At 37.9% G+C, this 25985-nt stretch overlaps 1 protein-coding gene across 1 annotated transcript in view; it reads right to left on the reverse strand.

Moving 5' to 3' along the window:
- Positions 1-2681: 2681 nt before the first annotated feature.
- LOC117432420 (rhombotin-1) overlaps positions 2682-25985 on the reverse strand; it is a 24482-nt gene continuing 1178 nt past the window's right edge. The window contains exons 2-4 of the mRNA XM_034054340.3: positions 12076-12289; positions 5395-5520; positions 2682-3190 (exon numbers count right to left, since the gene is read on the reverse strand). Of these exons, the coding sequence (XP_033910231.1) occupies positions 3085-3190; positions 5395-5520; positions 12076-12289 (446 nt within the window). The 3' untranslated portion in view covers positions 2682-3084. The remainder of the gene's footprint in view (positions 3191-5394; positions 5521-12075; positions 12290-25985) is intronic.

Below are 25985 nucleotides of genomic sequence, written 5' to 3' on the forward strand. Positions count from 1 at the left end.
AATTAAAATAGGCGCTGCTTAAAACAGCCTAATACTTTCCAACCTGGGTGAGGAATGAATTGTATATTGGAATCCTGGAACAGTGCTGCAGAACCAGATTCTCATTGCAGGGATTTGTGTGACCCACCTTTTAACATCTAGCTAAACCATGCAGGTGCTGTCCCAGTCCCAATTCATGTTCAAGGTATAAATCAACAAGAGAATCCATTCAAACTCGGAGGTCTGATGCCGCAACATGCAAACAGACTTGTATGTAATATTGATACTCATTTCAGTCATTTATCCTTCATTATAAAGGTCTGTATCTTTTACTGGCTTGGCAGCAGCTTAAAGGATACATTTCAAAGCAGCACACACAAATTGGCTAAACTTCAGAATTAGCATTTCAAAGTCAAACATGATTTGCAATGCAGGGGTGGGAGTGAGGGGAGTATTGAACAGAGCTCAGCATCCAGACCTTAAAATATTGTCTAAGAGAATGGATCCACTCAACAAAGCTGTTTGGGAAAGTTTATAGGCATTTATATAAATGAAAACTAAATAAATATATATTTATATACACACACCTTTTGCCATTTTCATTACTAGAATCAGGGCACAAAATCTGTGCTACATTATCTGAAATAAATTAATAATACGACTGCAATATTTATTATATACCATAAAAGTGATCTCAGAAATAATCAGCTTCTGACTTGAATGTAGATACAAATTCAATTCATCAGTCATTTCAACTAATCCAGATTTCTGGTTCTGAATGGAAATTATCCATTCAGAAGCATACACTTGTGGCTGCCAGAACTGGAGGATGACAAAAAAAAAGAATGCACATGACATGTTTCAAGCAGGATTATATTTTTCTTTTTCACCCATGCCAGGAGCCAGATTGGAAAATGGAAGTGGCATTAATATTTCCTTTTAATGTTGGACCGCAAAACTGAACTAGCACATGCATGCATATTTTTTTTATATATATATATATATATATATATATATATATACACACACACACACACACCTAACTCAGTAATATAATATTATTACCAGATATAGTGTAACACAAGTGTGTTGTTTTACTTTAACACCTGCTCAATTAATATTCAGTCTTCTGTGAATCAAAAGGTTGCAAGAAATAAATTGCATCTTTGAGGGGAAACATATTTCGCTCTGTTCCTGGCCTTTCCTTTGACTCTTTTTGAAAATGTACTCATGAAATAGTGTCATACGACAGGCCTTACAAGCAGTAGGATTTTGAACCAGATACAATCTTTCTTTCCTCAGGCAATATAATGAAGGTCATAAATTGAAGTTCAAAAGGGAAAACCCCTGGCACACGTCGCTTCATTGGCCAGTCAGTACAGACAACACTTGTGATAAAACAAAATATATACCAAGAGTTCAGCTGACACCTGACTTAATATAGGTCTGGCCTTGCCTCAGTGTACAGATGTATTTAATTGACATCACTCAGCCAACGTGGGGTGATAGGCTGGGCGGCAGTTTGACCGTTGACACTTGTTGCATTAGACCCTTGGATTTGCAAAATGCCATGGTGTGTATACTGGGCCTGCCTTGGATTACAGTAGTTTAATGTGCAAAAGTCTGTCACAAAAGCATCACCATTACTGGCACCTCATTTGGCAGTCACAGCCAAATGAGGTTTAAAGGACAGGGTGTTGAGATGGACAATGTCAAACTTACACAGCAGGTGGAATGTTGCCTTGTTGGCTCCACAACAACATGTGACCTTGTGAATAGTCTTATATCAGCCTCGTCCTCCACAAGTACACAGTGACAAATTCTGACCATGAAAAAGTATTAGCTACAGTAAGCAAACAAGATATCGTTTTTATTAGATTTGGAGGAATTTATGGCCTTCTAAAGTATACCAGCTGAACAATTCTAATTCAGTGCAAACATTTTATTCGCATAATAAATGCAGTGACCATGGTGAAGATAATTAGCCAGCAAAGAATCCAAGAGGGCAGCTTTGGATGGGAGGGGAGGGGAGGGGAGGGGAGGGGAAATTGTGTAGCAAAGTAAAACTAAAAAGAAAGCAGCAGCCAGAATTAGCAATTTTGGTGAATTTGACTACAAAAAATAAATGCACTTTGTATTACACAAAATACAAAATGTACTGTATGTTGGTATGTGGGTTTTCATTCAAATTGCTTGTACATAATTGTCTTTGCGACAATGAAGGCACGCTGGCTAACCATTCTGACATTGTGCTTCAGCTCCGCTACATTATTTTTAAAATGTTTTTTTTTCTTGCTTGCCATTATGACAACTGTGTCAGTGTTGCAATCACATAGTTACGCTTGGACCCCGATTGCTTCAGGAGCGTTTTTATAATAAGCCCAATTCATTTTATAACTCCCAACCCGAGACCAAAGAGGGAAGGGGCGTGGTCTTTGGACGATGATGAAACATTGTGTTTTTCCCCCAGATCGGTCTGCCACACTCACGGCAATCCACATGGAAAGCAAACAGCAAGAGGCAGGAAGGAAGGTCGTCTTGGTGTGAATAAAAATGGAATTGCTCCCAACTGCTTAAATTAAAAAAAAAAAAAAAAATATCCAGCATTTCTTCCTGGGCACTTACTGCCAAAGGTAGCACACCTGCAATAATTGTTCTATCATAAAATATTGCATTAACAAAATAAGTGTCAAAACCCAGGAAACATTTAAGAATCTTTAATTCACACTAGTAATAAAATTGCATTACATTTTCATAAAATAATTGTTCCAGTTTATATATACAGAAAAACAGACCTGTACAGACCCTCCCAGGAACCCCACCCAAAAGGGAAAAACAACAACAAAAATAATCACAAACATACAGGCAATGCTGTGCTCAGCTAAGCAGGCATATCTGTACATCTAACGTGTAACTGCTTATTGTTGGGGGGTAGGGGGGCAAAAACAAAACAAAAACAAACAAACAAAAAAGTACTACATGTACAAGTGTCCTTCTGGACCAATACGGATTCAAAAGTATTGCAGGCAAGCAGACAGACGCTCCTCACTTGGAGTGCAGCAGAACTATCCAGTAATGCTTCATCACATGGGGAAGGGGCTCCGGCTACTGAACTTGCGTTTCGAAGCTTCCATTCAGTTGCCCTTCCTCATAGTCCATCTGACAAAGGATCATGTTGTTCTTTAGGAAGAATTTGTCTCCTACACAAAACCTGCAAGGCAGCAGAAAAACAATAAATGAAATATTTCATTAAAAATCTGATGAAAACGCAGTACTGTGCAATTAAAATCCCCCCCCCCCTGAAATTACAGTATTGTTAAAACTGTAACCATTTCAGTAAGGTTTAGATCAGTCAGTAACTGCTTTCCGAGGGCTGCTCAACATAATTATGTGCAGATATGCATTATGCCAGTAAAAGGTAATGCAGTCATACATCACTGGGGAAGGGTAGCACATTGTGTTCTGTTGTTCAACACACCAGTACTGCTGGTGCTGACCTTCTTCCTCCACAAATTACAAGCTTACATCACAGCCCCAGCCAGCTTGAGGACAGAGCTCACCCTTGCGATGCATAGAGATTCCAGATTTCAATTACGCAGCGTGACAGGGGGTTGCTGGGTACTCTGTGCAGAAGCAGTGTCGCTAGCTCAAAGCAGCCTTTTCAACAGGATTCCATTCCACTCATGTTTGGCACACTGAGGTGGTGTACCCTCAGGCTATTGACTGATATTAAGGCTTCATAGCCTCTGTGATGTAGTGGGTTTCAAGATCTTAAGCCACTGCTAGCGTCTGGCTTAGTGTATAGAAGTGGTTATGTGGGGTGCCATTAGTCAAGCTTCTGTAGCAGATACAGCTACCCAGAGATTATAAAAAATGTGATTGTATTATCTGCACATACCAACGGTGTGGAATATTTGAGCTTTATTTCAATTCAATCTCAAGTTTTCTGAACTTCGTACCTCGTTTCATTGTAAATGTATACTATTTAAAAAAAAAAAAAAAAAAAAAAAGGCAACAGTGGCTTAATTTGCTATTGTAAGACTGTTTTCCAGCTGGGGCCTAGTCATTGGCCTAATAAGAAGTGACTGATTTACAGCATTACTTTAAAACAGCACTCTGCCTGCATGTGCAAAACACACCACACTGAATAATGCAAAGGTAGAATCTGTGGCATTTATTTGTCTGTGATATCTACTGTTGCCACCTGTTCCTGTTTTCCTTGGCTCGTGCCGGTTTTGAGGAAAATGTCCCAGTATTTCAATATGCCTTCCCGGGACAATAAAAGATCACTTTTTTTAATCTTATGCTTACACATCTATGTAGATCATTACAGCCATGCTGCAATGCCAGTACTGTCAATTGAGGAAGTTAGATTAATGAAGATACAATAACACTGCAATAGATTTGGTTGTCAGTACGATAGTGGCAATTAGAGTTGCCACCTGGCCCTATAATTCCGGAACACTTTTGGACAGGACAGGGTTTTTAAGTTGCCCTTAAACTGAAAGAAATAATGAGCACTAAACACTTGATTAATTTATACTGCTTCTTAATTATCCGAATCACTGTGATAATACAAATCTTACAAATTAAAAAACGGTGTGTAGGTTTATTCAAGATACTTTTTTATTTTGTAAAATTAGTATTTCAGTTATCAATATTTAAAAGTTGCTATTTATATCCTGTTAATTAGTATTTTATAGCCCTAATTTACACTGACTCTTCCAAATGAATAATAACACTGATCAGGTGTTCACGCTGTCTGTTGTCAGGAATAGTGAACAGCTGGTCAGTATTAATGATTTGAGTGGGAGAAGACGATATACTATTCGAAAACTATAAAGAAACTTATATATTTTTAAAACTTAAGATAAATGTTGATTATGGTACTATTATTGTATTGTCATGCTGCCTTGAGATAATTAATCAACAGAATCAACAGTTTAGCGCTCTCACGTGTTGATTTCCTTCAGTTTAAAAGGCAACTTCAAAATCCTGTTCCGTCTCGCAGTGTTCCGGAATTATGGGGCCAGGTGGCAACCCTAGTGGTAATATCATCAGTGTTACCTAATGGATGAATATAGGATTTCTAAAGAGAGTTTAAACTTTAATAAAACCCCCCTTCCATTCAGATGTTCCAGTTTTTTGATCCTCAGAAGTGGCAACCCTAGTGACATCTGTAAGCTACAGTGTACTGCTGCAACACTGAAGATTTCACTTGATTTTATTTATTAAAAATAGCACCACAGCACATGGTCGCAGACAAACCAATACTTTTTGAAGCAAACTTGTTAAAATGGGGGGGGATGATGATATGGTTTGTTAAACACAAACCCTGAAACGGTATCATGTTGGTCTGGGGTGGCAAAAAGGTCACGTCAAGAGCAGTAATGCAACATCTTTGTTTCTCCTTACCTCTGGTTACAAAGCTGACAGGCAAAACAGTCCAAATGGTAAACGTTATCTCTGGCTCTCATCACCATTTCAAAGGCTGGGATCAGCTTACTACAGGCTGCACAGTTCCCAGTGGTACCAAAGAGCCTGGAAAGAAAAGGGAAACATTTTTTAATTGTAACCTAGTTGATCCTAATAAAAAGGATTCTTGGACCCAACGTCTTGCAAAAGGAGTTAAGCAAGTCTGCAAACACGTCAAACACACAAATATCTTGGCGCACACGTGGTCTTTTTTTGTTAATAAGGGGACCAATGTAGATACCAATTCTTTGCTAATGATCTAATTAAAAGTGATCACATGATTCTAATCCCTCTCTTCAAAGAGTTTCTCCTAGCACATGGTAACAAATGGAAACCGGTCTAAGATAACCAAATGAACTGGTAATGTTTATTTGTAACCATTATAACTAATGAGACTTGGATTGAGCCAAATCCAGCAGGTTTTTCTGTTCTGTAATGCAACAGAAGTTCAAAAGATTCCTCAAATCAAGGATACCATTTTTTTCAAAAGACACAAATTCTGGGAAAGTAGGAATATAATCTTGAAGATGAACACCATAGGTGGTTTCCAATGTGCGTACTGAATAGAGAAGGCACATTTGCTTTCTCCAAGCTTATTAGATAAGAATGATCAAGGTCACAAACAGTCTTAGTACAAATCTCTTTCCTTGCTTCCCTGCAAGAACTCTGCTTCAGATTTACATCCCCCATGCCACCTTGTTTAGTTTCAAGATACACAGAAGAGGCTTACAGAAATGTTTTGTCTAAAAGGATAAACTCTTTGCAGAACTTAATACTACAATTCTAAAGAATGCTGACAAACAGCATTCAGCGGGTGTGAAATACAGTAGTGTATTAGGGAGAATGAGAATTATAATAAAGGTACAGCGATTTTAAAATGCGTACTTGACCTATTTTCAGGTCAAAGACACTGGGCATGTGAATCAATTTACCTGTATTGACATGTACAAGAAAGTCCTCTGCCTTGTTTAATTCTACCAAATTGCAAAGTTGTTGCCCAATTATACCTTGTGCACTTTTCATCACTATCACACAGGGAAAAAAAAAACCCAACCAATTCTTCCATTGAAATGTAGATCACATTACAAGGGGAAGAGCTAAGCAATGCACGCATTGACCAATCAGATGCAAAACAAAAAAACGGGAAGATTCCTAAGGGAAGCAAGTTAGAAATACAGTAGAAGTTACTACAATGGGAAAGAAAACCTCCACAGTAAAAAAAGGCTTTAAAATCTCTCCTAAAGGGCACTTCCACTCTGTGGAAGTATCGTACCGATTTATACCTTCAAAAGACGTTTGTAAGAAGTGATAGTATTTAAAAGGTTACGACATAGCATGCTGGAATGTGATGCATATTACAGAAAAATAAAAATAAAAAGGTGCAAAGCTACAAATCAGCCATTTTGCATAACCAACAGCCTGCTTCCTGTCAATTTAATTTAACTGAAAAAAAATAAAAGGAAGCTCATTACTCTTATCATTTTGTTGATACAAAAAAACCAGGGCAAAAGTGTGATTACAAGGATTTCAATTAATATCGTACAACTTGCACAGTCTGAAAGAAATTATGTCTAGAAGCCACCTAAAAATGGCTCCAAAGTGTAGGCTGTGGTACACCTGTTATTTTAACTTGTTATTAACCAATCTGCCACCCTGTTCTACAAAAAGTCGAACATTTAATGCCTTCTACATCGTTCTAGCTTTACCTCATGACCTACTTCATCATCAAGCATTAAAGACATCTTACATCCCCTTTATGCTGGTCAAACTGCTTGATATACATCATATCAGGTGACCAGAAACCAGGTCTCCTCAGTTTACTTTTTGTACCACTTCTGGTTTTAGATTTCAATAAGGAGGAGACTGTGTAGTCCAGTGGTTAAAGAAAAGGGCTTGTAACCAGGAGGTCCCCGGTTCAAATCCCACCTCAGCCACTGACTCATTGTGTGAACCTGAGCAAGTCACTTAACCTCCTTGTGCTCCGTCTTTCGGGTGAGACGTAATTGTAAGTGACTCTGCAGCTGATGCATAGTTCACACACCCTAGTCTCTGTAAGTCGCCTTGGATAAAGGCGTCTGCTAAATAAATAAATAATAATAAGGAAGGCACCAGGTTCCTGTTTGAATATTCTGTTCAGAGCATGGAGAGGAGGCCAGAAGGTTAATCAAATCAGTTAAATAACCCAATGGGGTAGGGACATTTTTTTAAATGGATTAGCACTAGTGGGTCTGCTGCATAAATCTGGGGCAGTTTATCAATTTCAAAAGTGATCAGTCCATTTACTTTTAGTAAGAGAACAAAAAAGCTTTTGATTTCAAATGATAGCACCGTGTAACAAATTATTATTTTTTTTTTTTTGGTTCCTGGGTAGCAAGTGTTATTTCCTAATTGCTTATGCCTCAAAAGTATAGAAAATGGCTATTCCCCACAAACTTTGCTTTTGTGACCACGACAGTGATATTTTGAAATTTACCTATTTCCATAAAAAAAGGGGCGAATTTGTGTCTTTTCGTTCACAGTCAGAAAAAAACATACAAATCCAAATTAACATGTATTTATACTAAAGTAATACAAAAATAACTACAAAAGATTTAGAAGCGAGTAGTTTTGAGATTTACGATTATACTGTAAATCACTTTCACGAATCAGCCCCCAAATGTAGTCTCCCATCATGTTCTCGTTATACTGTCCTTGGTAGCGGCGTTCAAAGTCCAGTATATCCTGGTGGAAGCGCTCGCCTTGCTCCTCCGAGTACGCTCCCATGTTCTCCTTGAATTTATCAAGATGAGCATCAAGGATATGGACTTTGAGGGACATCCTACAGCCCATTGTGCCGTAGTTCTTCACCAGAGTCTCAACTAGCTCCACATAGTTTTCGGCCTTGTGATTGCCCAGGAAGCCCCGGACCACTGCGACAAAGCTGTTCCAAGCCGCTTTCTCCTTACTAGTGAGCTTCTTGGGGAATTCATTTCATTCCAGGATCTTCTTTGTCTGTGGTCCGACGAAGACACCGGCTTTGACCTTTGCCTCAGACAGCTTAGGGAAGAAGTCTTGAAGGTACTTGAAGGCTGCCGACTCCTTATCTAGAGCTCTGACAAATTGTTTCATAAGGCCCAATTTGATGTGCAGTGGTGGCATCAGCACCTTCCGGGGGTCCCAGCCGTACTCATCATACTTCAAGGAGTCCAGCAAGGTCTTGATGCTGTTGTAATCTACTTTGAGGTGCACCGAGTGAGCCAGGGGAAGAGACGGGTACTTGTTACCATTATGGAGCAGCACGGCTTTGAGGCTCCTGGATGAGCTGTCAATGAAGGACAGTATAACGAGAACATGATGGGAGACTACATTTGGGGGCTGATTCGTGAAAGTGATTTACAGTATAATCTTAAATCTCAAAAAGCTACTCGCTTCTAAATCTTTTGTAGTCATTTTTGTATTACTTTAGTATAAATACATGTTAATTTGGATTCATATGTTTTTTTCTGACTATGTGAACGAAGAGAGACAAATTCGCCTGTTTTCTCATTGGAAATAGGTACATTTCAAAATATCACTGTCCTGGTCACAAAAGCAAAGTTTGTGGGGAATAATAAGCATTTTCTATACTTTTGAGGCATAAGCAGTTAAGAAATAACACTTACTACCCAGGAACAAAAATTGTGTTACATAGTGTAGACATTACATGCTTGGGCTGAACTATACTTCATGAACAAGATATCTAACAAGGTCCTGCCTTACTGTACATAGAGGCAAATCCTTTAGCCCAGGTAGCCACAACAAAATAGATTTACTGGTGCTACCTTCATGCAATAGAATATCAAAACATGACCCCAAAAGGAACACCAAATACCCCTTTGAAGTACAGACAGGTAAAATCAAGATTTTACTGGGAAGTAACTACTGTCCATAAAACATTTCTTCTTTTCTAAATGGTCATTACCTTAGTTATTTTTTTCAAGAGGTCGAATGTCTTTTTCCATATAATCTAAAAACATCCCATCACTCCAGTTCACACAAGTAATAGGGAACCCCAACACAATTTGCTTTCAAAACCCTCCACCCCTTTCTCCCACAGTTAAACTAATTCTATAAAAAAAAGGTAAAGTATGGATTAGCCAAGACAGATGTCCAGTAGACTGTTTGAACAAAGCCCAAGCAACTTCAGACACTCCAATACTTCTTTCACCTCCCTGCCTTTGTTAGTTTTTGTTAACAAGCTTGATCGTTCTATCTTAAAAGACCGACTGAGGATTCATTTCTCCTCACTATACGCAAACTTGTGGGTTTTTTAAATTGCTCTGGGGGGGGGGCGGGGGCGGGAGGGGGGGACACAACAGGAATGCTGCGATTAGAAAGGCAACTTAAAAATGGTAAACTTTGTTAAAATGTAGTTTACAAAGTGACACGTTATAGTTTAAGAGCAACACAATAAGAAATTGGAGTCAAGTCAGAACACTGAATATTAGCCAAAATGTGTTGTCTTAGTTTGTCATAGTTCTCTCAGTGTTTGTATGTATGGTTAATAAAACACAAAATGTCTTCAATTTGTCAAAGTCCTACACTGCGCCAGTATCTGGGGAATACAAAAAATGAAAATTGAAATACAGCATTTAATTAAGGCATCTGAGTCGCACCACAAAAATCAGATCTGAAAAAAAGTCATGTAGTCTTTAACTGAACAATCCTGTTTCATAAGTCAGTCGTTCTAGTATTTGCATTGGGTTTTTAAAAATGTATTACTACACAAAGTGCTTGTTTTTAATTACAATTATAATTTATTGGCTTTGATAAGTGAATGACTAATATGTTCCCCTTAATACATTTACTAACTACAAGATCAAACCAATTCAGTCCTGCAGTCCTAGCAATCAAAAGCATGACTGGTTATTCACCCCTGACAAGTATGCAGCATTAGGTCACAAAATCCTAGCAATAAGAAACAGCTAATTAGTCTATTGTTCTGTGCGGTTATGAAACAGAGCAGCAAAATACTAATATACTCCAGCTTTTTATTAAATGAAATAGTGTCAAGTGGATTCAGGAACTGAACAGTGATGTTTGGGCAACATTTACCATCTGTGGAAAGTGTGAGAATTCTCATTATGTTGTCATGTTTCTAAAGGACAAAAAACACAGTGGCGTGATGTATAGAAACTCATAACTAATGTACATATGGCATTTCTCCAAATAATTAAATTCAGAAATCTGGATGAAATATACTTATCAGCCTAACATTTAAATAAAGGAAACACTGTAAAGAGCTTTTAAAAAAAGGTGAGGAGACACGTGGACCCTGAATACAGAGGTAGTGAATTTGAAACAAGTTAGGATGGCCCAACACTCCCAAGAATACAGAAACCAAAACACTTGCTACTATGAGCACTAAAACTCCCTTTATAAACCCCAACCCCCCCCCCCCCCCCCCTTTCCATTTGAGTGAAATGGGCTAGATGTTAATTTATCCTTTACATCTTGTCCCAGTTATTAAGTCAGCACTTGCCATGCTGTAAATGGTCTCTTTCACGTATAGGACTGCACAACTAAATGGACACGTAGAGGTTGGAGACAGTGGCGTCTGGCCATGGGACCCAAGGGGCCAGTCTGGGAGATAAATAGTAGCAACTCAGTGGGAATCCCCTGGGAGCAGGTCTTAACGCCCAGGAAACAATCATGTTTAATTTAGCAAACAGATGGCCAAAAAGGAGAAAGGAACCTCTGGAGTCACTGGGGATAGACACCATGCTGCCCAGAGAGCAGTCAGCCTGCATGGAGTTGCATTAGACCAGCACTACACCAAAAGCACAGTTTCTATTACAGTACTTGCACTCTAACATATGATTATGTTCAAACACCTTTAAATATTGTTATTCATTCTGCAAAGCACATATGGAAAGAGAGAACATTAAGTCTTTGTGGGTGCCCGTGGTAGTAAAATGATTACAATCCAAGTATCATTATTCAGTACAGGAGTAGGTTACTAAAACGTGCATGTTAAATGGATAGCTGCTTGCATCCTTGCCAATCCTTTTGTGGGTGTGTGCTTACAGTATGCCACACATAAACCTGAGGTTAAGAACTAATAAATAAATCAAATAACAATATAGTCTGTCAAATTGGATTTGGAGAAGCAGTTGGCAGGTGTGAAGTTATTTATGGGCAGGCTGGGAACTTGTGGAATTTCAGTTTATTATTTCTTAAGAACTTCAAAGTTTAACTGTGCTGATATTCTGTACCATTAAAGACAAATTATTTAAGCTTCAAAATATTACTCACCAAGTGCTGGGCAACAGAAATCATAACCCTGAACATAGACTAGCACATCCTCCCTTTCAACAAATCGAAGACATGTCAAGATTTAACCTGTCGTTCACTCACACAATGTATTTGGTAGGATTTCCCTTCTCTGTACCTTCTTATGTGCAACATTGTCTTTTTACAGTGACCAGAACCGAAAGCATTCTTTTGAAGTCCAAGTTAATATTTACTAACAGTCCAAGCATACTTGCATCTCATCAGTCCACGGATTAAAAGGTGCAAAATTCCAGCACTTCGTTTGGTGGTGTTATGAAATGTGTTATTTATTAAAGTATTCTGGTCCCCAGTCTCAGTTCTATTCCTTACCTCAAGTAATCTCTGCGACACAAGATAAGGTTTGCTTTTGTGTACAGGGTGGACCCGACCTCTCCAAGGCGGCAGTCACAACAGGCACATTTTAGACAGTCCTCATGCCAGTATTTGTCAAGGGCCTTGAGCAAGTAGCGGTCCTTGATCTTTCTGTTGCAGCCAGCACACCCCTTCTGTTTCCCTTTGGGCTGTACAGAGAGCATTGGCACACCTGTAACAAAGAAAGGAAAATTAACTACTGGTCTGCATAACTGCAACTCCTCTTAACCTCCATTCTCCATAAGCTTTCTTTCCCCCAGTTTGTACTGAATCAATTTGCATTGCCATTCCACATTATGTTCTGTTTTCAGTTGCCATGAGGTACAGTATACTTACTGAACACAGCATACCATTAAAGTGCTGTTGATAAAAGCATTCTTTTGAAGCCTGTCTGCTTGAATCTAAGTGTGCGGTTAAGGGGAAAGAGAAAAAAAAAAAATCCATAAAACCGTTGTTTACACTTTGCAGAAGCAACGTTAAATTAAAAGCAAGGAATGTTTGTGAAAGAATTTCAAAATGTGTGAGTTCATGCCAAGCGGATCCAGCAACAAGGCGTTTTTGTCTGTGTAACAGGTCACTTTGTCCATCTTGGAAGAAGTCAGAACAAGGTGAACTTTTGCTAACAAAATAGACAACAAAATAAAAGAAGGTATTCTATTACATTTATAAAAGCAGTAGCAGCATTCAATACCACAAACTTTGCAAAAATGACCTTCAAGATACAGTCTTCATTTTAACTCTTGAATCAATACTCCAACTTTGTGGTTCAAGCCCACAGTCAACAATGTAAAAGCAGTTGGTTACCAAATACAGCAGCATTGTTTTAATAATTAAACAAATGCTGAATTGTAAATGTGTGTGCTGGGCTAATTCTTTTAGCACAAGAAAATGTGTAAAAGCAGTTCATGTGAAGGCCAATGTTATTCATCATAAAGTGGAGACCACCTGAATAAAAAGTGTGTGTGTGTGTATATTATATATATATATATATATATATATATAGATAGATAGTTAAACCTAGCAATTACTTCTCCGGAGGACTTGTGTATTATAAATGTGTTCAATCCTTTACAGTCATTTTTAACCAATGTCAAACCTCAACAAATGCCGACCCCATTTTATAAAAAGCTTATGTCATTTTACATACTACAATCAAAATATTAAAACACGCCGACTGCAGGAGCTCTCCAAATATTCCTGAGACATTAAGCAGTGATGTTACCTTCAAGTGCCTTTGAACACGTATTGTTCACACTGGCATGATCTACCCGGGTCAGAACCCGGGTACACGATTTCACACTGCTTTTGATAAAGCAGGGTTGACCTGGATGACAGACGCAAGTACACAATGCATGTATCAATGCCCCGGAAGCAACTTCTTACTGATGCTTCCATCCAAGCTTCTCTGGATTGAACCGTCGGCTCAAATGTTGATTAGAGCAAATGTTTCTACATCCCTGCTGCGATCTGGCTCATGGTGTGTCTCAAGCAACAAAAATATGGCTAAACAGAATAAACAGAAATGTTCCTTGCGGAAGAAAACTTCACGCAAGCATGGCTGTTTGTTACTGCGTCGGCTCACGAACGGCCGTCAAGCGTTTTGTCTCGCTCAACCCAGGTCAAAGAGTGTAGACCCACATCCTGAGGTGGGTCGCTGGGACCCAGGTACGTTATTTCACACTAGGCAGGACTGGGACCTAGTTAGCCATGACCCCAGGTAAGCGTGCCAGTGTGAAAGTGGCTTATGTATTATGCTGCTTACTCTTTTAACACGTGTGTAACTGCAACAGTCAAGTAGAGCAACACAACCTGCAAATTGCCCTCCTGTCACACAGCTCCCACTAAGTGTGCCTTTTAGCCTCCTAAAGGACAAATAAAGTCCATTTAATAACTGCACTAAACACTAATAGTCTATCTGTAGGTGACATTTGTGTTTCTACTAAAAGCTACCCTCAGGCCACTGTTGCCAACGCTCACACACACACACCACTCTCCTCCAGCATTAACAGGTCTGCTACAGATGAAAGCAAAGGACAACAGCTCTTAAGACTGCTTCTAGCATTATTGCTCCATCTAATAGAACAAACTACTGCTAGTGTTCTATTCCAGGTTTGGAAAATACACCACTGTTGCTCAAGGATTAGAAGTACAACATACTGTACAGTACTCCTTGTACTTGTATTTAGCTGTAATTCGCATACCTGTTTCTAGATGGTGTACATTTCCCTGGCTTAAAAGAAAGTTTAGATACCCCCTAGTATGCACTTTTTTTTAAAAAAAGCACATACATAAATTGCATAAATCAAAAGCTATCCTTTCATTTATACTGTATTTAAAAGCTTCAATGACAAATTCAAGGACAAAAACTGGAGGATCATTATCCCATGCCAGGTATCTTACACAAAAACAAGTTATAACTTTGTTAATATAAAATAAACAGGGTCAACAAATACTGTATTCCACATGGAGGTGTTGTTCTTAAACACACTTCACTGTACTGCAGGCCTTAAACTGGATGCTTGTATTTGCATTGGTCATTTCTTTTCTTGCCGTTTACAGTATTATCTTAACCAAGGAAAAGCAGCTTGTTTATTTTACAAAAGCCCCACTGAGACTTAGTCGAACCAGTTAGTGAAGTTTAGATATCTGGAATGAAATCTGAAGTTCTTTAATTGCTTCAGTGTTTTCTACGTTTATTATAATATACATGCCTTACAGCTTAACAGTAAGTTAATTACAACTAATTTGAGGCATTTGTTTTAGAATTTGTTTTTTTAACAAACTAAGACACAGTACTGTAGGTGGCAACTGTAAATCAAGTTAGAGTACAGCAGACTTCTTAGAGATGAAGTCGACAATAGAATGAAAGACTAGCTCAGCACTGGTTGCCATATTCACTGGCAAAATATTACATTATTATATTTGTTTATCATGTTTTGCTACCACAAAAACCAGGAGCAGTTGATTTTGTACAGTACCCAATTCACATTCTCTGTATTAAATTTAACTTCCTTTCAATGTTCTCTCTCTTTATATTTGGATCCAGATTTGTTAAACAATGTTGACCAATCTCCACTGTGGGCATGTGATATAATTGGTATTTCCTTTTTTAAAAAAATAAATAAATAAATAAAAAACACCACACACCACCACACACCAAAAGCTTGTTAGTTAATTTATAACTTGGGTTTTAAAATGAATAACAGCTCAGATGGCATTCAGGCATCAGATTTCTTACTCCTAACTGAAAAAAGATGGCTAATTGGTCCATCGTTGCTGATGTAAGCCATCAATTAGTGTTCTGCTTTCCCTGAGGCTCCCTTACCTCCTCATTGAAATAAAAAAGTGGCTCCTTGAAGCAAGCATATTAGGATCAGAAACTTACTATAAATACCACTGTTCAGTGGAAATGAAGCTAAAGCGCTTCAAATTGAAGCCACTATAGCTAAAGGCAGTCTATTCTACCTGCATTTCATGGCTTGTTAGAGGTTCTCACTGTAGGTACGGCAACAGTGCTCCCTTGTCAGGACTGCACTAAACCAAAAACACGCTTAATGAGGAGAGAGTTCATAATTGTGTGGGTGTGTGTGTGCGTATATATACAGGCAAGGGAATAGAGTTCTGCATTCCCTATGGGATTTCACCAAAATCTTTAATTTGCCATTTATGACAGCTAATTAGTTATTCTATTCAAAATCTTTGTTTTAAATAAGAGAACTAATTATACACAAAGGTCGGTCCCCTCACCTCTTGTGAAGCACTCATAATTGGCTTATCACATTACACCTCTGCCAACCCCACACCCTCCCGCTTCTATATTCGTTATGCATCTTTATTATAAAAACAATAAAAGCTCTTCCAAGGTATATCATTTTCTAATGTTTTTATGTAGTGTGGTTACTGTCTCTGGGATATTACTACAGACACCCTTTTTAATTAAAATCGGCATGCAAACACTTTGTCAATATACTAGGTTTCAAATTGGACTAATTCTGTTATCAAGGTCTTAGCCGCTTCTCTGTAGCCTCAAATACCAGAGAAAGGACATTTTGAATGCTTTTCTAAAAGCCTGTGGCTTCTGTTATTTAAAACACAAATAAAAATGCACACCCCTCCCTCCCTCCACAGGCACACACACCTTTCTTTTGCTCGATTGCCTTGAAGTACAAATAGTTACATTATAAAAGGAAATGGCATATGAAGTGGCTCCTTCCACTTAATCCAATCCATTTAACAGATACAAGTGCCATTGACCTTCTAGTGTCATTAGGTGTCACAGAAACCATACCTCTTGTCTCCAGTGATTCATAATTTACAGAGACTGCATTTCTTAAAAAGCAAGAGCTTTTACCTTGCCAAACATCTTCCCGGAGAAATTCATTTGCCATTAATACTTGGCACAGGAGGCTGTCACTTTTAAAAGACCTTCTCTTTTTAGAATATGTACAGTTAACTTTGCATTTAGAACTGTCAGACCATGTACTTTCCATTATAGAGATAGCATCCTTTTTCTATGTAAGCCCATTTCAAGTTCCATTTTTACAGCAATCAGAAAATCAGATCAATGTGGTACCCTTTTGATATATTTAAGGTTTAAAAAAAAAAAGAAAAAAAGCTCAGTGTGAGGGTATGTTTTAAAGTGTTACAGTACAATTATTCAATTATGAAGGCATTTACAGTTAACATTTCTTTAAAAAACAAAAATACATTAATAGTCAGCAGGCATGTTCTTAATTTTTGTAGCTCTTTCAACATGGAATGGCCATCTCATACAACTCATTACACCATGGTTCAAAGGTTATGTTCCTAGGCCAGGAACCTTGAATCCATTCTTCAGAACTCGCATCTCGCTCGCATTCCTGGAAATCTCCATCTTGAACTAATAATGGATGTGCTGCTAAGGTAACATTACTTTTTTTTTTTTTTTTTTTTTAAAACAGAGCTGTACAATGCAATAACAATTCAGTGATCCTTGAAGCACAAAATCAACATATATATTACCTCCATCTAGCTTACATTCTCATATCTAATGATATGTAGACACTTGTCCTAGAAGACGACCTTTACTTGGCCTCGTGAACAGTGTCCTATCTCTGGCTTGACTGCAGACTTTTAAGCTAGCAGTACCTACAATATTAAACACTTTTGATTCACACGGAGGACTGCGACACCACAATGACAATTAAATCTCGCCCTTACCCAAAGAAAATCAATCAACCATACGACGTGAAGCAAATTAACCCAGAATAAAGTGGGCAGGGCATGGCACATGGTCGTGAATAGTCTTCAGCCACTTCCATTACTGATATGTGTGGAGTAGTGGTTAGGGCTCTGGACTCTTGACCGGAGGGTCGTGGGTTCAATCCCCGGTGGGGACACTGCTGCTGTACCCTTGAGCAAGGTACTTTACCTAGATTGCTCCAGTAAAAAAAACCCAACTGTATAAATGGGTAATTGTATGTAAAAATAATGTGATATATTGTAACAATTGTAAGTCGCCCTGGATAAGGGCGTCTGCAAAGAAATAAATAATAATATGTGGAGTGTATTTTTCCTGCCTGAAAAGAAAAAAACTACTACCTCAAATTAAATCTTGGGCCACCAGCAACTTCCTGCCTACGGGATTGTGGACAAGGTGTATTTAATATTGTATGTGCCAATTGATTTTCCGAATTCTCCACCCATTCAAACAGATGGCTTACTCAGTGGAACTGGGTGCATCCGCCAAAGCTACCAAGAGTATCTACAGAAGCTCAGCTACTATTCAAAACTAAATATTTTAATTTAACAGTTACACTGGCTGAGCCAAGGAAAGGAGTCATCTTGGACCCCACTCAAATATTGTAATACCATCTGATATTTTTCAAATCCAGATTTCTAATTGGGTTTAAGAAAAGTAATACTGCCCTTAATTAAAGGACTGTTGTAGCTTTAACAAGCATTATGAAACTTGCAATGGTAGCAAAGGGGTGGGGGTGGGGGTGGGGGGGTGGGGCGGTCCTGAGATCCTCATGTGGAGTCTCTGGTTGGTCAGACTGTTTGACTGCTTGTATGAAGAATGACACAAACACTTTTCTGAATTACTTGCTTCTCCTGTGTCTGTGACAGGAGATGCCCGGTAACTTGGAAAATAATGGAAAGATACAGCATCACAATGTGTATTATTTGTCCCAATTAGAAAGATAGGAGTCACAGATAGCATAGAAAAGCTTCCAGTTAACAGTCCTAATAAACCAGCAGTGAAGCACGACCTACTAAAGCCCGAGGAAGCACAACTTCTTATCCTTAATAACTGCTCTCTGTTGAAAATGTCCTGACCCCATGATCTGTTGCCACTTTCCCTGCTATAAATGATTATACCTGAACTGAAACAATGTAATAAAACAGCAGAGTGCATACTTTTAAAATGTCTAACCCAGGTGCAAAAAGAGAAAAGGAAAACCAAAAAAGGTGCAAAATTGTAAAAAGCAGTAGAACACCTCCCTCCCATTATGAGAAAATCTAATCCTTTTCAGTATATGCCGTCAAACAAAACAGCACTTACTAGAAAACAAAAAATGAAATTATTAAAACAGCTGCATCGCAAGCCACTAAAGTTGTCACACAACAGACAACAGCCATTTCGTTCGCTAGCAAAAATAGCAAATACTTCAATCTTTGCAAGTGTGGTTTTAAAAAGTTAATAAAAAATAAACAGCAACGTTTGAATGGGGAGGGGGGGGGGGGGGGGGGATTCATCCACTAACTCTTCAACAAGAAGCTCACACACTTTAATTAATGTAAATGAAACCTGTTTGCTGCCATTCCATGATTCTTGACAAAACCATTAGCACCGTCACGGCAGCTTTTAGCCATCTAAAGGAATAATGCAAAATAAACACACCTTTTAACCTGCATTAAAAATATATTCATGAGGCAGAGATCTAGCAGTCTGAAATTTCACTCTAAGTGCCATAAAATGATTTATGAAATCCCTCCCCATCCTGGCAATTACATGACACTTATTTTAAACACATGTCTGGAGACAGGTGCTCTATTTGTGCATGGCACTGTAGCTCCTTCAAAAAGTGGAAAACGCTCCGACCCATAGGCTTTGAAAGCAAGACAGTCTCACTACTTAATGTTGCTGCCTGCTGGGTACAATGTACTATAGGAAGTCTATTTAATAAATAAACCCACACACTAATATATATTATATACACATACACACACACGCATATATACACATACACATTCTATTTTTATTCACAATTTCTGGGTCATTTATCATCTACAACATTTGTACTGTGCAAAAGTAGTTCCACAACCACCATGCTCTCCACTGAAGAGGCTAGTTTAACAAGTGTGTGTCAATATGGCATTCTGGTGGTTTTTAGTAGAAGTTTATTTATAAGAACTGAAAATACACATTTAAAAAAATTAGCCATTATGTTTTAACTACAATTCATTGTACACAGGCAGCAAATCAGCGAGCGGTCATAAGCGTGTCCGGTAACGTTCTAAACCACAAATAATAAAGCAAATTCAAGACCCATTATAAAAACAGTCCTTGAAAAACATGTCATGAGGTGCAGTATAATGCAGCCGATATTGACGTAATGGGAAGCCAAGGTAAAACAGCAACTATTCCACACCTCGCCCTCAGTGAAAGTTCCTCCTTTATATCGAAGTACAAAAAGCACACAAGGACGGCTGTTTGGAAAAATTCAAATTGACTATTGAAACCCTTCAAATCCCCCCAAAAAACTGTCTTCATTACATTGTAGAAATGTGCAAATAAGCTTGTAAAAGCTACGATTAAACTAGAGTCTCTACCTTGCATGCGGCTGCAAAACATTTGCTGGTGCTGGTCAGTCAGTTATCCACGTCGCCATTTAATCCCAGACCTGATCTTTGCAGGGCTCCCATTCATCTTGCATAAAAAAAAAAAAAAAAAAAAAAAGGGTGTCTGAAGCCCCATCCAAGTTAAATAGAACCCATGAAAAACAGAATACTAATGTATTTTGGTACACATTACAATGTAAAATAGTCACAAAAGCCTGCTCTCCCCATACTACCTTTAATATTTGCAGCGATTAGAAACTAAATGGTTAAATGCAGCAGTTCAGTTCTGGTTTACAGCGTTGCAATCCTTGCAGGAACGACCGTAGTAAAGTCTGAACACAGTTTAAATCCAGAAGGCTAGAAAAATGAATGATCAATTACCAATTCCAATTAACTACCTGGGTAACAGTAAATTTGTTTGCACAGTGGCTAGCAGTCACTTCCATTTAAAAATGTATCAAGCTGCAATCCTGTCGTCCGCTCATGGTCTATATTGATTAGCCCTGATTCTCCACTGTCTCAAACCCTTCAGAAAGAGTCTAGAATGAGCCTCCTAAATTAGATATTCAAGGTTTGATTTATCAAGGGTCATCCCATGAGAAATTGGTCTTAAACCAGCAACTTGGTTCTAATTAACCGGGCACTGATGCTTTTCCATTAAATCAGCTAGCCAGTCATGCAGCAGCTTTATAATTTATTATTATTTTAGTTGCCTTCCCCACCAAGTATAAAATGTGAACTTCATGTACAGATCTGTATGTATGTATATATATATATATATATATATATATATATATATATATATATATATATAATAAATAAATAAATAAAAAAAGCACAGATCTTAGACTATTGGGCAAGCAGCATTCTGCAATCATTATACAGCTTCGTCTACATGTTCGCTCTGGCTTTAAAACATTAAAGTGCTTTTAGATTCTAAATAATTTTCCTTCTTGCTGGATGGCCAAATTGAAATTGCATCTTAGCAGTAAAGCAGTACTTGTTCATAATTCAGCTGAGTAACTCTCTCTCAGGACAGACCAAGTCCCTACTAGCTTTCCTGGAAAACAGAAGTCAGTAATCACGTTGCGCACCCTTAAGCTTCTGGGACTTATCTAGAAATAAACAACTTTAAATATGTATCTGGGGAGTGTTTCTGAAATGATCTAACAAGGTCTTCTCTGGTGGTTAATAAGCTCAATGGCAGATCAATTTGTTCAACTCACACGGGTAAAATAGTTACCCAAGTGCAGTTACTAAGCAGTGTTCAATTTCCACATAAATGATTCATTATAATGATTACTAGCTCAAACATTTTAAAAATTTGCACTAATTTATGTAGCCTTCAACTAACATCTTGTTTTTGGTTTGCTGTACTTTTGTCTATCTGCGACCAGTTTGAGGCGACACCAAAGGCAGCCAAACTCTGAAAACAAATAAGAGATGTGCCCTTTTCTTATTGCTTTCCACACCAGGAGGGCGTACGTCTTCAAACTCCACTCTGGCAGTCAGGTTGGGATCTGAACTCAACCTCGCAATGAATGTGGCAGCACGTCTGCTAGTAGGAAGTTACTCTGGGGAATAGCAGGCAGTTAAAAAGACCAAAAAGAAAGTAAATTAAAAACCACCTACTGTAAAATCATCAATATGTAGCTGTAAACCCTCTTTCATCACAGCATATGTACCATTACCAGTACCAACTCCACTGGGACAGGCCATCAATTCTCATGCAACTTGGTGTTCTTAAAGTAACAGAGCCAAACCACGTGTTTAAATCTTGGGCTGAATTTGAAGTGAATAGCAATTTATTTCAGTTTAGTAAATCATACAGCTTGAATAGCAAGTGCCAATCTGTTCAAGAAACACTCATTTGCTTCAGTGCATTTGGGGAGAATAGTAGATTTACTGACCCTAAATATACAATTCTTCCCCCTCCCTTGACTCTACTTGAATGACCAAATCTTGCTTGTTTGATAAAAACATTGAGAAAGACACCTTCTCTGGCAACTAGAGCCCCATTAACAGTTTCAAACATTTCAGTTTAGGTGTTTGACGAGTTTAATCACTTAATGTGCGAGTTTGTGACCTAAATACTGACAAAAAAATAAATAAATGAAATTTGTTGTCTTTACAGACATCGCCATACATCAGAGGCACAGAAATCAGATTGCTAAATAATCACCACTCTGAAAATAGGGGCATTTCTGTAGCAAGGTTCTGAAATCCAAGATAAACTGGGAGAGCTACAGTAATCTAAATGATTTAAAATGCTGGCAGCACTTAGATCCACTGAAATCTACAGAATGTATATATGACTCAGTGTGGTAGATGATCAGGTTTCTACAGAAAGTATGCTTTGTTAATTCATTGTGAGCATTGCCACAAACAGGTTTCACAGACAGATTAGCACTTATCTTGGACTACAGTACCTTGCCTATAGTAATGCATGACAGATGGATGGACAGGTACCTCAACATAACTTCAGAATCTCTCTATAAGCAACAACAAAAAAATGTCCATACCAAGTGGTTCTCTAGATATGTAGTGTATGGTTAGCCCGCACACAACTTGAATTCCTGTGGTATTTTGTAGTGAAATCCCAAGCCACAGGCTAAGTTATGTTTTTTTTGGTTGAAAAGTTAACATGTTTCTGATCAATTTGCTGTATATAGGTACCTGCTTATTCTCCCAATCCAATTTACAGCACCAAATATGTGAGAACTACACATTTATTATATATCAGGAGAACCGATAAGGACATCACAGGGCTGGAAATAAGACTCATGTTGCATTGCAGTTTGAGTCATTTCTGGTTTTACTGGGAATTTAATAAGACATTTGAGCTTGTTACCTATACACTATGGCTACTCAAGCACATTAAAACCTGGCATGGGTAAAATTGTTGTGCAATAGGAGTCTTATTTTTATCTGTGCATGAATTTAGTCATATTGCAAATGTTTCTGTGAATAGGACCCAACGTTTCTTAATTAAAACTAGGGTTGATGTTGTATAACAAGTATTATGAAGCACAAACCATCAGTTCCAAATGTTAAGCTTTAAAATAAACTGTAATATTGTATTAAGCCTTAGAACAAACAAACATACACAGATGTAATTTCAATATCTGAAAATCTGAAAGTTTAATTTAAAATAAGAAGCAAGCCAATAAGCTGGGAAAATAGCAAACACAAGTGGAAGAATTACATTGCTAGAGAAAGTGAAAAAGAAAATGTATAAAAAGTAATCTCCAAGTGGAAATTAGAAATCAACCTGGAGAAACGAAATAACATAAAAAGAAATATTACTGTCCACTTTCTAAATCAATATAACATTGCTACAAGACAGAATTACCATGGTAACTCGAGTAAAAAGAATAAAGCAATTCTTATTTCAAAATAAAAAAATAGAAAAATCAGAGCCTGCAGCCCAAGTTTTATTACAACTGCCAACAGATCACTGGCTTGTATTTGAGACATTGCTTTTCAATCAGATGCTTTATGAATGTACAAATTTCAATAGACAGTCTGCTTAAAGGGTCATAAATTTACAGCGGAATGGTAACAATATCATTTATTATGGAAAATATAAAAATATGTACAGCAGAAAAGAACAAAAAACACATTTAAGAAGTGGACAGCTGCCCACATATTTGATAGGGGTGTAACTATACACTTTGGTCATGATATGCAATGTATCACAATCTTCAGGTTAGGATATGTTGGTCTTGAGAGGTTACTTTGTATGATGTACAAGAAGAACAAATGATCATTAAGGACAGACATTTTTGTAAAAAAGTAAAACAAGGGGTAGCATGCATCATACCAAACCAAATGCCGCATTCATCATTCCAAAAACTGGGGGACTACTGCTATGTAGTGCTCTTGGTATAATGACATACACCTCCATCTCAATATATTAGCCAAAGGAAGCATCATGATACATACCTCGATACAACAGTAGATGAATTGTTACACACCCAATATTTGGCCCTGGTACTTAATCAGATTGAAAACAGTAACTAGCTGAATAGTAAGGGCAACACGTTTGTGTTGCATCAGATTTGAAAGATCCATAACTGGAACATTATTTTTCAGGACAGAGTATGTCCAGTCCTATTTAACAAAGCCCTGCTATGGATCATTGTTTGATAACCATGTTTTTGATAACACAATATATATAAAAATGAAAAATCTTGACACATGTTAAGACACACTAGCTAAAGAGGCTTATCAAGTCTTATTGTGAACCAACATTTCTGAAGCAACACAGCTGTGAATGGTAGGAACATGCCAGTCTGCTGACAAATGGGAGACGTAAATTATTAATTAAAAAACAGGTCTCTAACATAGTTGTGTTTTAAACATGCAAGAAAGGTACAAGAACAGGCCTTCTGGCATTGATCTCCAAGAAAGTTCCCCTCAAATATGATACATTGTAACTCAATCAAGTTCCTTCTAATTGCTAAAGATAGAGGAGTCATTCCATTGTGTTTGCTCACTGTTAGAAAAGTGTAATAAAGCTATCCAAGTTTAACATGAACACAAGACTTTTTAGTACACTTTTTGTGGTTTGGTATAGATGTTTCAGACAGACATCCCTGACATACAAGTACAGTGGAATTACCCAGAAGCTTTTCCATCTACTGTAGGTTTTGCTACACGGAGGTACCATATAGAATTGATGGTATTTGAAAAACTCTTATTGCATATTGTCAGTGTTTCTATTTTGACAGTATCTAAAATCCAATAAAGACAGATTGGCAACACACTCAGGGCTTATGACAGGTCACATAACTAATACGTTATTTCAAGAGTGTTTAAAATAGTGCCAGACTATAAATGGACGAGGAATTGATTTGGACAAGACGACAAGTAGACTTCCCTTCATTTATACCAAAACCCTGAATTCTAAATAGATCTGCATCGTATGTCCCTTTTCAACATTCTGTAATCCACAAGACCTCTAAAACTACTCACATCTGTACAGCCTCAGCAGCTGTACAGATGTGGTTCCTGATACTATACACAGTTTAAAACAGGACAACAAGCAGAGTTAAAGGGCTGTTCAGCACTTTTAAAGGTTTGTGTGCATCTACTTTATTAAAAGTAAATTCTACAGCCATTTTATGGGGTCTTCCCTCTGAACCTAAAACAGGAGTGCGTCTCTCTGAATCAGACAAAAGGTCTGACTACGACACTACTGCAGCCAGCCACACTTTCAATGTCTGTGCCAAAATACCAAAGCACGGTCGGACCCAGCAAGCAAAGGGTGAAGCTTTTAGGCAATGAGCAGCAGGTGATCTCAGCTCTTCTGCAAGTCCTAATGCTCCTAAAAGCCACTCTCCCCGTTTCTGTAATTGGGCATCAGTAGTTAATGTAGTATTGACTGCATTACATGCTCCTGTGCACCCTCTCTCACTAATGCCATTTGCATCACCTTATACATTTACCATATTGCTTAGCCAATAGCTGTTAAAAGCAGTCCAAATCATGAATCATATAGGAAACTTTTAGCAAGACAGACATCCAAAGGAGACAATTTACAGTTGAGTTAATCTGGGTACATTAGCAAGACGTGGATTCAGGGAGACAGACCAATTTATGTTTCTATGGCATTCCCTTTATTGGTTTTTAGACGGGTAAGTGAAAGGATGCTCAGCTAAAACAGATGCGAAATATCAATTTTCAAGCATAAATGATGGCTCGAGAATGCAAGCCATTACTTAAAAAAAACAAACTGTTCAATCACCACCTCAAGGAGAAATGAAATTTCTGGGAAAGGTAGGGGTACCCAGTTGTCACGTTTCTTACACAGCTTTTAAATTAAGTTTCTCTTCGTATATTCTTAGGACTGTATGTTGCAGACTAAAATACAAAGTATTATATTGACTAAAAATATTCAATATTGGTTGCTCTAGTTTCTATACCTTAAATGTGGTGTTGATTAGTATTATACTAACTATAGCCAGTGTAGGCTATACTTTTAAACTGGTGATCAAAGACTAAATCTGCAGCCGAACAGTTTGAAAGGCAATACGTCACAA

Source organism: Acipenser ruthenus, chromosome 27 (assembly GCF_902713425.1).
Source record: "Acipenser ruthenus chromosome 27, fAciRut3.2 maternal haplotype, whole genome shotgun sequence".
Taxonomy (NCBI): domain Eukaryota; kingdom Metazoa; phylum Chordata; class Actinopteri; order Acipenseriformes; family Acipenseridae; genus Acipenser; species Acipenser ruthenus.